The sequence below is a fragment of the Oryzias latipes genome, chromosome 6, assembly GCF_002234675.1.
Source record: "Oryzias latipes chromosome 6, ASM223467v1".
NCBI classification, from domain to species: Eukaryota; Metazoa; Chordata; class Actinopteri; order Beloniformes; family Adrianichthyidae; genus Oryzias; species Oryzias latipes.
In genome coordinates, this window is record NC_019864.2 from 28,668,508 (window position 1) to 28,684,654 (window position 16,147).

At 40.1% G+C, this 16,147-nt stretch overlaps 1 protein-coding gene across 2 annotated transcripts in view; it reads left to right on the top strand.

Annotated features, from left to right (window-relative positions):
• Positions 1-16,147, top strand: part of cdh13 (cadherin 13) — a 347,025-nt gene that overhangs the window by 171,383 nt on the left and 159,495 nt on the right. For both annotated transcript variants that reach the window (XM_020704255.2, XM_011476480.3), the window contains exon 7: positions 3,389-3,533. In XM_020704255.2, coding sequence (XP_020559914.1) covers positions 3,389-3,533 — 145 coding nt within the window. The remainder of the gene's footprint in view (positions 1-3,388; positions 3,534-16,147) is intronic.

Sequence of the window (16,147 nt, forward strand, 5' to 3'; positions counted from 1 at the left end):
GTGCGTGTATGTGTGTTTGAGAGAGTGTGTGTGTGGATGTGTGTGTGTTTATGTTGGGATGTATATATTGAGGGGGGAGGGGTGTGTGTACTAAGGGGGGTGCGGTTAAAATTGGCGGGTAGGGCACTAAGGGGACGTCTCCTGATTACTCACAGTGACGTCCCCTCACCCTCCCCACCAAGGGGCCCTAAATGTCTAAGGTGCAGTTAAAATTGGCGGGTAGGGTGCTAGGAGGACATCCGCTGCTTGCTGGCAGTGATGTCCAAGCACCCCCCCTACCAAGGGCCCTACATGTCTGAGGTGCAAATAAAACCGAAAGAGGGGGGGCCCACTCCATACGGCAACCACAGGAGGGGGGTCACTGCCTAGTAAACCCCCCCCCCAAGGCTCATCGCAGGCCAAGCCCCCCACCCCCTCACCCTATTATGAGGTTATATGAGGAAGGGGGTAAGTTGGGGACAGATGATAGACTGTCCACCGGTGGTCAAGACAGCCGTCCCCCGCCCCCCCCCCAGCAAGGGGGCCAGGCCCACCCAGCCCCGGGGCCCCACCCCCGGAGGCGCAGACACCCCAGGCCCAGCACCACCACCCCCACACAGAGAGAGGGGAGCCAGAAAGCGCCGGCCCCCCCCGGAGCAAGCCCAGGCCCCCACCCCCAAACGCCGGCCCTAGAAGAGCTCTGGTCAGGCCTCGACGGGACCGAGGCAGCCAACCGGCCGGGGAAACCGCCGATGGCCTCAGCGGAGACCCCGACCCGTCAACCCCCCCTGCCCCGTACCAATAGTGCCCCCCCCCCCCTCCCCCAGAATGCCCCCCCACAGGACAGGGCCGACAAGACCCCCACCCCACCCCACCCCCAGACCCCGCAGCCGAAGCGGATGACACCCAGAGCGACCGGGGGCCCCAAGAGGGCTGTCCCGTCCCGCCCCAGAGCCAGGGAAGGGCCGATCCCAGCCCCAGGCGTAGACGGGAAGCCCATCCAGCGCCGCTGGGCCCCCCCCCCCCCCCGAGCAGCGCCCCCTGCCAACCCCCCCCAGCACAGGCAAAGGGACCACCCCCCCAAGCCAAGCCAGACCACCACCCCACCCCCCACCACGCACCCCCACACCCAAGCCCAGAGGACCACGCAGCGCCCCAGGCCGCCCCACCCAGGCGCCGGACCCGACCCCCCGACCAACGGAGCCCCCACCACCCCCGGCCAGGCACCGGAGGCCCCGACCCCCACCCCGGCCCACGGCAGAAGGGCAAGGAGCAGCGACGACCATGCCCCCCCCCACCCCCTAAGTCACGGAGTTAGCTATGGGAGACCAGAGAGACCGAATTCTTTCAAAGTTACTTGAACTTTGGGCTGACATTTTTTCCAAGCTGATATGATCAAGCAGCAGATTTCTGTGTTGACTTATATTTATATTTTTTTTGCTTTTCCAATTTATTAAAATAGTTTTTTTAGCAATGCAAAGAGTTATGAAAATGATAGATGCTAATCCTCCTTCTACATCGATGGCACTCATGTCACCAAGCACACAAAGTGACGGTGAAGCAGTGATTGAAACCTTAAGCCAGACTGATAGATCGGCACATACCTGCTGCCAGAGAGCCTGGACAGGCGTGCAGAACCATAGTGCATGCATGTAATTGTCGGGTAGATTACTGTCACAGTGCTGACAAATGTCTGAGTTACTGAGACCCATCTTGAACATCCTCTGTCCAGTGTAGTAAATTCTGTGAAGAGTTTTGAAATGGATTAGCTGCAGATTTGGATTTTTTGTCATTTTAAAGGTGTTTAGACAAAGTTCTGACCAAAAACTTTCATCTGTGCTGATGCTCAAATCCGCATCCCATTTTGTTGTCGGAAGTGAAATATTGTTATCTAAATTACATAAAAGTTTGTATATTTTGGAGAGAGTTTTATTCATTGAGAAATTGATCAGAGTGGTAACTACATCTGGTAGCTTTAAATCGTTGTCTCTGTATTTAAACTTTTTAGTAATAATTGATTTAAGTTGCTGATATTCCAAGAAGTTATATATTCCATGTTTGTCTTGAAGTTCCTGGGGAGTTATGAATCTTCTATTAATAATTATGTGCTCTAGTTGTTTTATGCCCCCTGCTTGCCAAGCTGGGAAGTGGATAATTTTTTTGTTTATGAGGATGTCTGGGTTGTTCCAGATGGGTGTCATTTTGCACGGTTGAATTGATGATTTTGATATTTTGAGAAATTCCCACCAGGCTGTTAAGGTGGCATTTATATTAATACTTTTGAAACAATCCTGTCTTTTAACTATTTGACTAATAAATGGAAGATCTGACAGGTTGATCTTTCCACATAACGCCTGTTCCAAGTCTAACCATGAGTTGGTTTCTGGATTATTTTTTAACCATTTTAAGATGTATTGTAATCTATTTGCAAGAAAGTAATTGTGGAAGTTAGGTAATTCTAATCCTCCACAGCTTTTTGCAGATTTTAAAGTTTTTAGACTAATTCTTGCAGGTTTATTGTTCCATAGAAAGCTTGATATGGATGAGTCTAATGTTTTGAACCATTTTAATGGCGGTTGTGTGGGAATCATTGAGAAGAGATAATTAACTTTGGGTAAGATTTTCATTTTAACCGTGGCTACCTTGCCCATAAGGGACAAAGGCAGGTTGGTCCAGCGTGTTAGATTGTCCTGTATGTTTTTCAGTAATGGGGTGTAGTTTAGCAGCACCAGTTCTGATATTTTGGGGGAAAAATAAATACCTAGATATTTTATATTGCCTGATTTAACTGGTATTGTGAGTCCTTGCTCCGCATTACTGTTCAGTGGTAATAAAACAGATTTATTCCAATTAATGGAATAGTCTGATATAGAAGAGAATTCATTAATGATTGTTGCCGTTTCATTTACAGAATGTATATTACTTAAAAACAGTAATATGTCATCTGCATAGAGACTAATTTTATGATGGCTGTGTTTGGTTTTAATTCCTTTAATACTCTCATTCTGTCTTATTGCTGCAGCTAGAGGCTCGATAAATATTGCAAAAAGAGAGGGGGAGAGTGGGCAACCCTGTCTAGTTCCTCTTCCAAGAAAAAACCTGTTGGAAGTCTGTTTATTAGTTCTAACTGATGCATTGGGGTTATCATTTAGTTTTTAATTACATTAAGAGATGACTGACCCGTGTTTTTCACAAAATTGGGTTTTATTTAATCTGCTACAATGGGAAACTTCTGGCTACAATTATTGAAGCAAAAAGTTATTTGATGCCGTATTTTTACTTACAATAGTCCTTTGTTTTAATTGTGGCGGGAAGGCTTTGTATCTTGACCATTGTATTCAAAAGGATGCTTTTAAGCATTTTTTTGATATGGAAAATGAAAAATGTTCTTTCCTTTTGGTCCATTTAGCTGGAAGTTTCCACCACGGACCTCGCTGGAAACATTGCAGAGGGACCTGTCATGCTGGTGATCACAGTCATCGACCAAAATGACAACCGGCCCATCTTCAAAGAAGCACAGTACACAGGAGAGGTGCTCGAGGGCTCACCGACAGGTATGACACCTTGTTTGTAGTCGTTTCATGAATTTGCATTAAATATATATCTGTATTTGTAAAATCACATTTCATGACTTGTTTGCATGGATATATTTATTTTTCTTTGCAAGAAATTTAAGAAACATATAGACCTAAAGTGTTTTTTTAAGCACATCTTAAAGAAGCTGATGCTTTTCAAGAAGATTAAATACATCAAAACATTTTTTGTCTCAGTCTTTTGAAGAAACTAGAAAAAAAGGATCAAACAAAATAGTCAATGCTTTTTTTTTGTTTTTACTTGAATAACTTCTGCCTCATGTTCATTAATCATAGTTTTTTTCTTGGAATAACGGATGCAACGCTGTCATCATCTTAGATCTGAAGGGCAAAAGCACTTCACATTAACTTTAAATCTTTGATGATTTCATTATTTAAATTTTTGTATAATGATTTATTTATTCAGCTGATGGAGAAATGCCGGCTCTGGTTTTCCTCAACATTTCTGCCTTAAAAGTGAGATTCTAACCCTTCTTCAAGCTCTTTCCAATAACCGTAATTTTCGGACAATAAAGCTTACCTAATTATAAGCCGCACCCATTACGTTTTCAAAGAAAAAAACATTTTGTTCATACATAAGCCGCACCTGTCTATATGCCGCATGTGCCCACATTGAAACATGTGTTGTAGAATGAGGATGTGTATGTGCTGAAACCGCGCGCCGCGTGTGTAAGAAAGAGGAGGGAGCGCGTGCAGCGGAAGTGTGTCGGCTTTGCGCATTCATGTTTGATATACAGAGTGAAGGGGAACTGTAATAAAAGAAGGTTTTCCCCAGAAAAACGGGGAATGACTCTTTATTAACCCGTTCTGGAGGCTCTGAGGGTCTGAACGGGAAATGAACCCCAAAAGAAGCTCCGCTTTCGGCGGAGAGGATCTCCCCTGCATCTTCTGACCGCCGTCGGAAAGAAAAAAAAGTAATTGCAGGAAAGGTTCAACACATGATATATTTACAAAGAAAGATGTTACACAGAAAGAGTTTTCAAAGTTTTAATAATATAGCTGAGCTTTTCTTTCCAAACTGCCTGTGACGCGGCAGTAACACGACAGCAATTTGGCAGTAAGAGCACTAACAGGGCTGGTTATAAAAACATAAACGTAAAGGTCACTGAGAGAAAGAGAAGAAAAAAAGAGTAACTGAGAGCCCTGCGCAGCACTGCGCAGCGCTGAGCAGGGCGTGCGCCGGACGTTTTCTTCCATAGCACTAACAGGGCTGTTTTAAAAAAACATAAACAAAAAAGTCACTGAGAGCTTTCTTCATCTTCCTCCTGTGCACTGAAACCATGGAAGTCTTCCTCCTCAGTGTGGGATTGGAATAGTGTCAGTTAGTCTTCACCACACTCTCTGTGTCTCCTTCGTTGTAGCTGTCAGTGTCCCTCTGCGGTAAATTCCCACCCTGTTCTTGCTCTGTGCTCTCCGTCACCCAGCAGACGGCTTTTCCAAACCCGTTGGTGATGGTGGATTTTTCACATTGATTTTAACGATTGCTTTTAACTTCAAAGCTGCGTCATATGCATTTCTTCTTACATTTTCCATGATGAGGGTCTGTTCTCGCTATTCATTCACAAAGCGGAAATTTACATTAAACCTGCGTCTTCCTCGACACATATACCGTATTCCCCCTGTCTCACTCTTACCCTTTCTGCTTGATCACCCCTAGCGGCCGTTAAAAAAAATGCATAAAAAAGGAAAACTGAAAAAAGCCGCATCATTGAATACATTAGCCGCATCATTGAATAAGACACAGGTTTGAAAGCGTGTGACAAAAGTAGCGGCTCATAATCCAGAAATTACTGAAATTTTAATGGGTTGTATGTTATCCTAAAATGAGAGCCAACATCGTCTTGTGTTAGTAAACGATTAAAGTCCCTCTTCAATCATATTTTGATTTATTTTCAAAGTGTTCCCAGTTGTCTTTTAGTTATAAGTATGCCGTTTTTAGCCCAAACCAAAAAACCTGTGTCGGTTTCTTTGACACAGTTTCTGCAGAGCGGCAGAAGTTCATTAAAAATTCACCTTGGTGTCGTGGGTGGGACTATTGGCTGAGAGCAACTTTGCCCCTTTCCCCTCCTTGTTTTTGAGAGCTCTATGTTTACATGCTCTACCGCCAGCTTACAGCCCCAACCAAACATTACCGGTGCAAAGAAATTGGCAAACCATATTGGAGCTGTATAATTTCGAGCCAGACGGCTGCTCAGACGAGAAATAAAGACGTACATGGATCTAATTTTCTGCAGGTGGATGGATCTGAAGGGAACGGAGCAGGGAGCTTGTGGCTCACATTGCATATTTTCTATTTTCTTTTTCCAACTGCTTTTTTTCATCTGCTCCGGATTCAATGATGTGGAAAAAATAAAATATAGAAATACTCAGAAATGACATTTTGAGTTTAATTTTTCTTTTTATATGTCCTCCATTATCAGAAAAATGACTCAAGAAATGTTTCAAAATACTAAAAACACAATTTTTATCAGAGTGGCTTTTTAAAATTGTCGGGATTTATGGGGATACATGTGTAAATACATTTAATGTTAGGAGCCTTATAAGCAAAAAACATCGTAGTGGGTATCCAAAACATTTTAGTGATGAGTCTTTGAAGCTGTAAAATGAAGGTAAAAGGTTTTTATTTTTATTTTTTGGTAACATGGAACCACTTTTCCATGGCTGTCAACAGACTAATACTCAGGTCAGAACGGTGCAGGTGATCTTCTGTAGCCTCGAAAGGTCCGTGTGGTTGGTAAAAAAAAAACGCTCCTCTTTGATCACTGGTGCCTGCTGACTGAAAGGACAGGAAAATTGGCTTCTTGAGTGGAGCTGTGTTCTTATATATGAATTTAGGTGTCAGATCAGCAGTAAGTATCCAAGAAGAACTGGAGGGCTTTTAGAAGAGAGACGGGGATGATTCGTCTTGTCACTTCCTAAAAGGTATTCTTTGAGCTCTCACTTTGCCTCTGTCACACTTCCATTACAGAGTGCTGCTGACGGTAATCACAAAATCAATTGTTTCCTACTTTTGTTTCACTAAGTTAAACACCTGCATCGCCAGCAAAGTGCCTGTACGCCTAAAAACTCATACAATCTTGCACTGACAAACCAACTTGGCTGAAAATGCATTTAAATTCCAACACATCTTTTAATTTGACCTTTTGTTTGGATGTAAAGGTGTTCTCATTCATCCGTTTTATAAGCTGAACTGTGATCTCGTCTCTGATTGGATAAGTGGGCAAAGCTGAAGAAACTCAAGTTTAATCTAATTTCCTGTTTAGTGTGATCTGACAGCTTCTTTTTGCTTTGGTTGCCATGGATGCCAGACCTAATTGAGCTGAGAGATAAGATGAAGGATGCTGCTCTAAAGACTGAGGGTTATTGCGTGTGCCTGCAAATATGTGTACTAAATGGTCTACTTAGTCAACATGTCAGTTCAGCCTGAGGGATTTTTCTTGTATAAATCAATCACCCAAATTATATTTAACATGCTTTGATTTCCTGTGGGTTTCATGGTCAGCAGATAGAAAAGACAGTTGTTTGAACAAGCAGCACAATAGATAGAGACGGAAATGATGCTGTCGCAGTTTTGTCTTTCGTCTTGCATGAGAAATTAATCCATCAAAAAAGGAAACAAAAGAAAAAATACATTTTTCAGCTGGGCAGTGCAGAATTTTTTTAAACGTGTTTCCTATAAAAAAAAAGGGCATATTTACTTCCCAGCTTTTTTGTACCTCAGCTATCATTTTCTAAAATTGATTTTGGCCCTCGGTGCTCTACAACTTACGCATAGAACATGTTGGTTTGGGAGGAAGTGTGAAAAATAAGGTTCTGGGTCATTCATATTTTTTGATCACCAACATCTACGACCAAAATCAAGCAGCTGCCTAAAAGATGTGATTTACAGAAAAAACACCAATTTGAGTCAAACTGCCGGAGATATAAAATTGCAAGAAAATAAGAAACAATTTTCACCCAATATTTCTCAACATTTGTGTAGCATGACTGTTGCAGACTGTGGACTAAGTTTGGGATCAAATCTGGAGGAAATGGTTTAAAATTGTGTGCAATAGAAATGTTCAATTTTCATTTTAGCAATTTTACTTTAGTTTCAGATTATTTAACATCCTGACACCTTCAGACCCATGGACACTAAATTGAAAGCACATTAAAGTGACTTTGGGACATGACGAATTACCCTGGAAAACATTAGTGTAGCAAAAGCAGTAACTGTATATGAGAACTAAACAGAGTGACTCCTCCCCCCTGGCGTTCCAAACAGGAAGTGTGTCCAAGAAGCCAAAATCCCAAAGACCTCTACAGAGAAATAAACAGCTGTTACTCAGTCATTCTATATGTCACAATAACCATTCTTGCTCTGATACTTTTTTTAACACGTTCTTTATAATCCTCCTTTTTATTCACAATAGTTCAGGTTTCTGTGGTTCAAGTTATCCAAGCTATGACCGATTAGATGTTGTGTATTCGAAACGTTTGACTGACAGATTACGTTTAGCCCACTTTCAAGTGTTAGGGGTGTGTCCTTCCAACAAGCTCACTCATGATTGGTGAGAGTGGCTGCCATGGAAACAATGACTCCGACTGACTCGGACCAATCACTGCTACCTGTCATTATCTGGTTCCAACATGGCGACATCTGTATCGCAAAGAAATTGCGATTGAATTGACTTGATTTGCCTTTGCTTCAGTTCTTAGAGTCAGTGGACAAAAGGCGAAACTCTGCAACTCCAGTTGTTTATGAACGAAACCTATACGCGGGAAACTCCTTAAAGTAACTTTGCTTATTTTGAGGAATGGCGGACTTTATAAAATTTTTGTCTTTGTTTTATTTTTTCTTACTATTGTTGTTTTATATTTTCTAATCATAGCAAAAAAATGCTGCACAAGGCCAAAAAGTGGGAGAACTGCATTAAAAGAGTTGATTTCGATGCTGTACTGCATACAGTATTCTGCAGAGCATCGTTTGTTTGCACGCTCTGCCCTAACTTCTGTGTTTGTGTTATCTGCAGCTGAGGGAGTTGTGTTACTAAATAGTGGCCGGGCAGCAGGGGAAGCTGTGGGGGAGAATGTAACACCGCTCTGACATTTCTGCACAAACTGATAACAAAGACAGCCGAAAGCTTGGCTTGGCTCTCCTGATTCCCTCCCATCTCTTTGTTTACTTCTCCACTCATCATTTCCCCTCTTTTTGCTCCTTTTCTCTTGTCCTTTGATGCTCTGTAATGTCTTGAGCTTTTCTACCCTCCAACACACTTCATTTTCACACATCCTCTGTTCTTTCCCTTCTTTTTTGTTCCGCTCGCAGAATTTATCACTTTGACTGGCATTAACTTTGTTTTTCTCACCTATAATAGTGATTTTAGTTTTTCTTTAAGGTGAGGAGTATTTTTTTTTCTTTTTACTTGTAAATTATTTTGACTTTAAGAAAGCTAAGTTTATTTCTGCACCAGATAAATACATATTTTTTAGGATACTGTATGGAGGAATTCTCACGTTACTTTTAGGGTTTGTAAAAGTGTTGAGAAATGTAATATCACCCTCTGATATCGGGAAAATTAGTAAATATCAGATAACGTGGATCTTGTCAAAGTTTTTGATTATCTATCTCTGATTAGGTCGACTGCATCAACATAATAAATCTCTGCAAATTAAATATTTTAATATGTTAAATAGATTTCCAGAAAAACACCATCAGGCATGGACGCACCTTAATTCTTTTTTTTATTATGTCATTAAGGTGACACATTTTATGTCGGAGAATGAATTGGGATTAACAAACAGATGTTTGTGACCCAGACTAAAGTGTGTTTGCTTGCAGAGTCTTTACTGCTCGATCTCCTGATTAGGAGACAGGATCCTGTTTTATTTTATTTATTTATTTTGTGACCAGTAAAGTGATGTTTTGTGGTAAACACTTGAAAATGACACAGGCTTGCCTTTTTTTTTTTTTTTTTGTAGATTTAGGTATGGTGGCTCTGAAATCCAAAACACATCAACAAATCACTCAAAGCAAAAACACAGTAATGATCAAAATGGCACTTAAAAAAATAGCAAAAAAATAATAATAGAAAAACAATTTTAAATTGTAGAAATAAAAACAAAATTTTAGAAATCAAGATGTTAAAAAAAAAAAAAAGCTTTGGTTGTTTTTCTATTTTTTTTTTTACATCTTGCCTTAATTTTACTGTATTATAAATCTTAGTGCTGTTGTAGGTTTGTTTTCCCATAGAAGATAAAGGTAGTTATTATGCGAGGACACTGATGCTGTTTGTGCATCTTTTCAACTGAAAGTAATCTGACAAGGCAGTATCTTCCAACAAAAGCTATTTCTTAAAGCTTCTGGCCACACCCACGGCAGAAGTTTGGTGGTTGTTTAATCAACTCTTCATCACAGTTTGGGTGAAACGTCCTTCTGCTTTCCCTCTTCGCCATCATCCAATACCCCCTACACCACTTACCTTTTCTGGTTTCCGATTTTTCTTTTCACTTGGATTTCTGGAAATGACTTTTGTTTTCCCAATTTTTTTCATGGCCTCTGGAATTTTGTTTTAGTTCTAAAATGTAATGTTTTTATTTATAATTATTATATATTTGCTTTTTTTGTACTAGTTGTCTGTTTTTGTGTGATCAAGTGATTCTTGATGTGATTTTCCCTTTAGGGCCTCCATACTTAAGGACTTCAGAACAATAAGCAGTTGATTGATCACATCTTTTACATTGTTTTAGAAATCTTTGTAATAGCTAAAATAAAACTAATTTATCCTCTGGGTTTTTTTTCTTGGGGAAAAAATAGGCGCCAGGGATTTAAAAATGAAGAATTAAGGTTTGGTTTAGTCACATTTTTCTGCAGTCAAAGCAGGAAAATGAACAATTTGAGTTTGTTAATTCCTTAATGAGTCCAAAAAAAGTATGTCTACAATTGTGGTTTTAATTTTGAACTTTAGCCCCTCCATTCAGAGATACAACATTCTAAAATAACCTCTTTATGTTAATATTTTGGAGTGTTTGCAAACTGAATCTAATTAGCAACGTAATACTAGATAGAACAACACATGGCTTGATAAAATACTATAATTATTTTTGCAGGTGTTTGATCAGGAGTCAAAATATAAACAGCTGGCAAAAAATAGTAAATTATATTGGTCACTGCAGATGAGAAGCTTCAGCAGCCTTACTTAAATGAAAATGTGCTGATTTTTGTTCTCTGGTTAATATTTTAAAGCGTTCTTTGTCAACATACTCAACCTCACAAATATTCTCCGTAGTTACTTTAATAACTGAGGAGATTCATTTCAGGACTTTCCATTTTTTTGCTCATGTTATATTCTGCAAAAGGTCACAGGAGGCCTGCTGTTGAGAAAGTCAATTTAATGGAATCCAAAAACAAAGAAGGAAAAGAAGTGAAGCAGATAATTCCAAAGCAGTGGCGACATTTCATTTGGGCATTGCAGCCAGAAGCCTGAAATCTTTTGAGGACTGCAAACAGATTAAGAGGAAAGCAACTGAAATGCAGTTTAGAGCCATCAAACTATTTCATTTCATAATGTAAAGGAAAACGCACAATTATGAGCATGAAAGTTGCTCACTTTTCCTTCAAAACCTTCCTAATGGTTTCTGGTTAACACCAGCTGGAGGATGGTTTCCGTAAAAAGACGAAGGTGCATCTTCTTTACATGGAACGTTCTGCATCTCTGAGGTATAGTTTCAAACAAATGCTCTAGTAAAACTTTACGATGACAAAAGTTCAACCTCCTCAACACTTCCCCTACCTTCACTTAGAATTTGAGTCATGGCTTTTGAAAGCTGAAAATGTTTTATCAAACCTTTTTTAAGCTCACAATGATTTTGTCATTTAATGTTTGGCGAATCAAAGCTAAAGAATAAACCTGATTGGACGTAGACATTACAGCACAAGTGGCAGGTAATTTGTAGCGCCTTGGTGCCCATTTGTCCCATTGTGGTCCCTGTCTCTAACCTTCTCCTGGCCCCTTTGTTAGCCAAAGAACAGTCTGTGCAACACCTTAGCAGGTGACCTGCTGCATCACAGTGTCTCATTATCAGCTTGTCAGGCTGAGGAAGCAAATTAAGGCCCCGGGTGCCGAGGCTGCTTCCCAATTAACTGTGGGGCATTGTTGTGGTGGGACAAATTACCACTCCTCCCTTTTTTTCAGACTTATGAATGTACAGAACATCATTTGCTCAGAGAAGTAATAAGCCCACCCGGTCAGCCTTGTTTTCTTTTAATTACTTTGTGATGTTCAATCTCCGAGTTGCTAAATGTGAGATGAACAGGTAAAAGACAATACTGCAGCGACGCTGTTTAATTGAAAAAGTGTTGGTTTAAACTAAACACATTCTACATGCACGAGGCAACGTTGTGAAAGTATCTATTATTAATGCAGAGATTCAAATCCAGAGTTGAAAATCTTCTCATTTCTATGCATCTGTTCTCTTTTTGCCAGTAAAGCCTCAATGATTTTCAGCGGCCGTCTTAACGGCTATTTTCTTCTGAATTTCCATGGGTGGTGAAATTCTTTCTGGTCCACAGAAAGGGGGAAAATAATCCACTCTAAATTGGCTTTATTTTCAATAGCAATTTGAAATAAATATTGTGTGAATGAGGCTTTATTTGAATATATATTTTGGTGGTTTGGAGCAAATGATTTAGTTTTTTTTTTTTTTGGGCTTTACAGTATTTGCTGTTTGCCTCTCTCTTTCTGTTTGCATGAGTGTTATGTAGATAGGATTTCACTCCTAATTTAGAAAAGGACTTGTCACGAGGCAGAATAGCAATCCTTCAAAACTACCACCAATAGGAATGCAGAGCATTTTTAATCTAAGTTGTGACCATGGCTCATCTTTTTGACCTCCCTGCTGTGCCGAACCTCCTAAAATATAGTGACGACTTTCTACCCATCTTGGTCCGGGAACAAAAGTCCCACATCAACTCAGGTTTGATCATCTGCTCCTTTGGCTTTTGGCAGAGAACTGCTGCTCTCGTGCTACTTAAACATTGGACTCAGAAAACCGTCTTCAATAACCACTTCCGATGAAAAGTCTTTGTAAGACTACGGTCACATGTCCCAAAATGACCTAAATGCAAATTTTCCAACGAAATCACCAGGTGGCCGTCAAGGCCGCCGGGCACATTTCGAGGTTGCACTGTGGCAGTCCAGCAGCAGAAAAGGAGGAAGCAGCTCGATAATTGAATGATAGGAGGGTCTCCAAGGTCCCCCAAAACGCCTGATGATCGGCCAATGTCAGGCTGCCACCCTCCAGCCACCCCCCTGCCCCCGTTCTGCCATCCCACTGCCACCGTCAGAACGTTAGAAATCGTACTGGACACTCTACGAAGGCTGTTGGCATGGGCTAGGGGCCCAGCAGTGACCAGTCCTGATCCCAGCCTCCATGGGTCCAATTGGGGAGACGACATTGATGGCTCCACAGCAACTCCAAGACCTCCATATTGACATATTGCGGATGATGCTGAGAGGAATAGGAAGAAGACAGAATATTGTGCTTTCTTGGGAGGCATGTTGTTAAAAATGTGTACATTTGTAAATTGAAAACATAATACTCACAATCTGAGTTGGGAAGGACCAGTGGGCAGCGCCCATTTTTATATACCCTCAACTACCAGGTGGCCGGTGGCACTTGGTATGGACAGCCGCCATCCAGAAGACATTCCGGCTGCCACCGCCCTTTGGCTGCTGTCTTCCAATTTAATAAAGGCATCATCACTGCCAGACTCTCTGCCGCCATCTACATTCATGACCCACGCCCCCGATTTTCAAAAAAAAATGGTCAGCAGCTAGGCTTGAACATTCTGCCGATGCGCCCCCATTTTGGGGTGGCAGTTGTATATGTGACTGTAGCATAAACGCCCATAAATGTACATTTTAGGCTTCCACGTTCAAAAGTGTCACGCATCGCTACTGAAGTTTTTAAGTCTGCTTTCAGGGTCCACATACAAATGCAGCTATTGAACGTGCATGAAAAGTTAAACCAGTTGTACTTTGACCATTCAGGGACTCAGATTTGGTAGTGACGTGTGGGTAGCATCCTTTTCAAAACACAGACATACCAACATTTAAAAATTGATCTTGAAGGAGCAATTAATAATTGCTGTTTGTGTCCAGACAGAATTATACGACACCAAGTCGAAATAGAGGTATGAAGAAAAACCTATGTTTACCAGATTGGCACCACTTCGCCAATCGCACACTGAGTTATACTCACAGTGTGCGCTAGTATCGGGGAGCGACAATTCTGCGTGAACACCATCTGCTAAAAGCCCGTTCAAGAATGCGCTAATGGGTTCTGTGTAGCATAATTTCCATTCTCAGAACTCTGAGTGCAAGACTGTCCGTGTTCTCACCAGTTACCCCCCCACCGGTACTCTTTTATTTTTCCTGTGCACTTCTATGCTCTTTGGTTATATATTCCTCTTGAAATAAAAGCATTTGATAATGCATGCTGCCTTAATTTTACAGTTTTTGGTTTTTATGTTTCCATTCACAAGTCTGTGACAAAACAGTGTTTATATTCTTGTTTTCTCCTAAAGGAATAACATTTAGCAGGTATTTTTCAGGCTGCATTAACAGAAATGAATGGTAACCACAGGGTGAAGATTCCCTTTTGCAGAGATCTTTAGCCCTTAAGCCTTGCCTAACCTTTCTGTTCAAAATGCTTTTTAGCAGAAATCCTTGTGAATTTCTCTCATGACGGTTTATCTGTGTGAAATCTTAGCCCTCCAGTAAGTCTTCTGCACTCAAAAGGTGTTATGTAAGTTCTGTTATTCGGAAGGATTTCTAATCATTCTTTTCTTCAAGATCATGTAGCAGCATTGGCTATTTTTCTTTTCTTTTATTATTAAGTGCATTTGCTTTCTTTTCTATTTGCTTTTGTTACTTTAGTTCTGCTTGATTCATTTTAAAATTGTCCTGATTTTGTGTGTATTTTTGTGTGTTTTTTTTTTTTTTTTTTTGCATTTAAAATTGTTTGGGATTTTATCCATTCCGTCTTGCTCCTTTTTATTTGCTCATATCTGGTCTTGTTTTAAATTCCCCATGTAGTTCACCATTACATTTTTGGTTTATTTGAGTTATTCTTTGCCTGTGTGATGTGTGCACAAATACTTGTTTTTTGAGGTTCTGTGTTGCTTTCAGGTTCAGTTTTACTTCTCGTCCCTGTGTTTTGATACCTACTTTAGATTTTGCTTTCGTTTTTGTTTAAAGTTTTGTTAGTATTTTTGATACATTGCTCATGTTTTACTGTTCATGGCTAAAGTATCACATGATATGTTAAATGAAGAAAGGATTCTTCTAATTTAAAACACAAAAAGTGTTATAAGTTCAATCATAAACAGCCTGAGTTTAAACATAACTACGTGAAATAAATAACTGTTTATGAACATTTAAAGTATAAAAAATAAAAGGTAAAAGAAACAAGAATGGACGTTTTGAAATTATTATGGGATGGCCACAGGACCTACTTTTTTGCTGCCATTTTATGGCAATGTTTAAATTGGCAGATTTTCAGTTTCATTTAATATTGGAAATATTGTTGGAGTTATCTTTATGAAATTTCACTCAGGCACCATCAGGTTAAGTCTACAACCACAACAACAATGACGTTTCACCTCAGGAAGAGGCCACCACCTTGACTTATCCAAAAACATCCCCTTCAATGTCTTCTACAAATGTAAAGTCCTCCTAGGGATTTTTATCTATCGCCTTCTAACTACGTGAACATTGTTGATTTCTAAGTTAGAGTTTTAATGCCGTTACCGTGATGAGCTTGCAAAATTTACTGTAAGTTTCCCTGTTGCTAGCAGATTGTTTTACTTTATTATTCTGAAAATGTCATGCATAAATATTTGGCTCAAGCTGTATGAAACCATGTGATATTTAATGAGAGCAGATCAGGAATGTGGGCATGGTTAACAAAAACACTATTTTGCCAAGAAAATTCAAAAATGGCGACAAAACCAACAGAGAAGCTGTCATTTTGAATAGAAAAAAAAGTTTTTCTATGATTTTTTTTAATTGGAAGGGGTGAAGCAGCTGCTCAGTCAGTGAGGGCAGGTAGAAAGCAACCGTGAAAGGTCTGTAGTGGCTGCGAACCATACCACCTCCCTCAAGGTTTTAATTATTCGTTTCTTCTTTGTCATATTTATTTTTTTATATTTATATTTCATTTTCATGTATTTTATTTTTTTAAATATATAATAAATGGATTATATAGTTGGTTGCCATCAATCATTTTCTCCACTCAGCAATTCAAACAACACAAAAGGGAATTAAAGTCTGTAAAAGTCTAAACGACAATAAGATGGTTACTGACCAAAGGGTTTGAAAGTGTGTTTTTTTCTGTTTAGAGGCTGTCCATCATCGCACTGTTTCAGTTTCAGATGAATGCATGTTTTTCCCACATTTTTCTGTACTTGTTTTTTTTTTTATGGGAACTTAAGAAATTACAAATGACTGAGCCTCATGTTTAGCATGTTTCCTCTAAGGGCATCTCTAAGGAGAAAGTCAGTCTGCTGCTCTTTGTTGCACTGAATGTAAAAC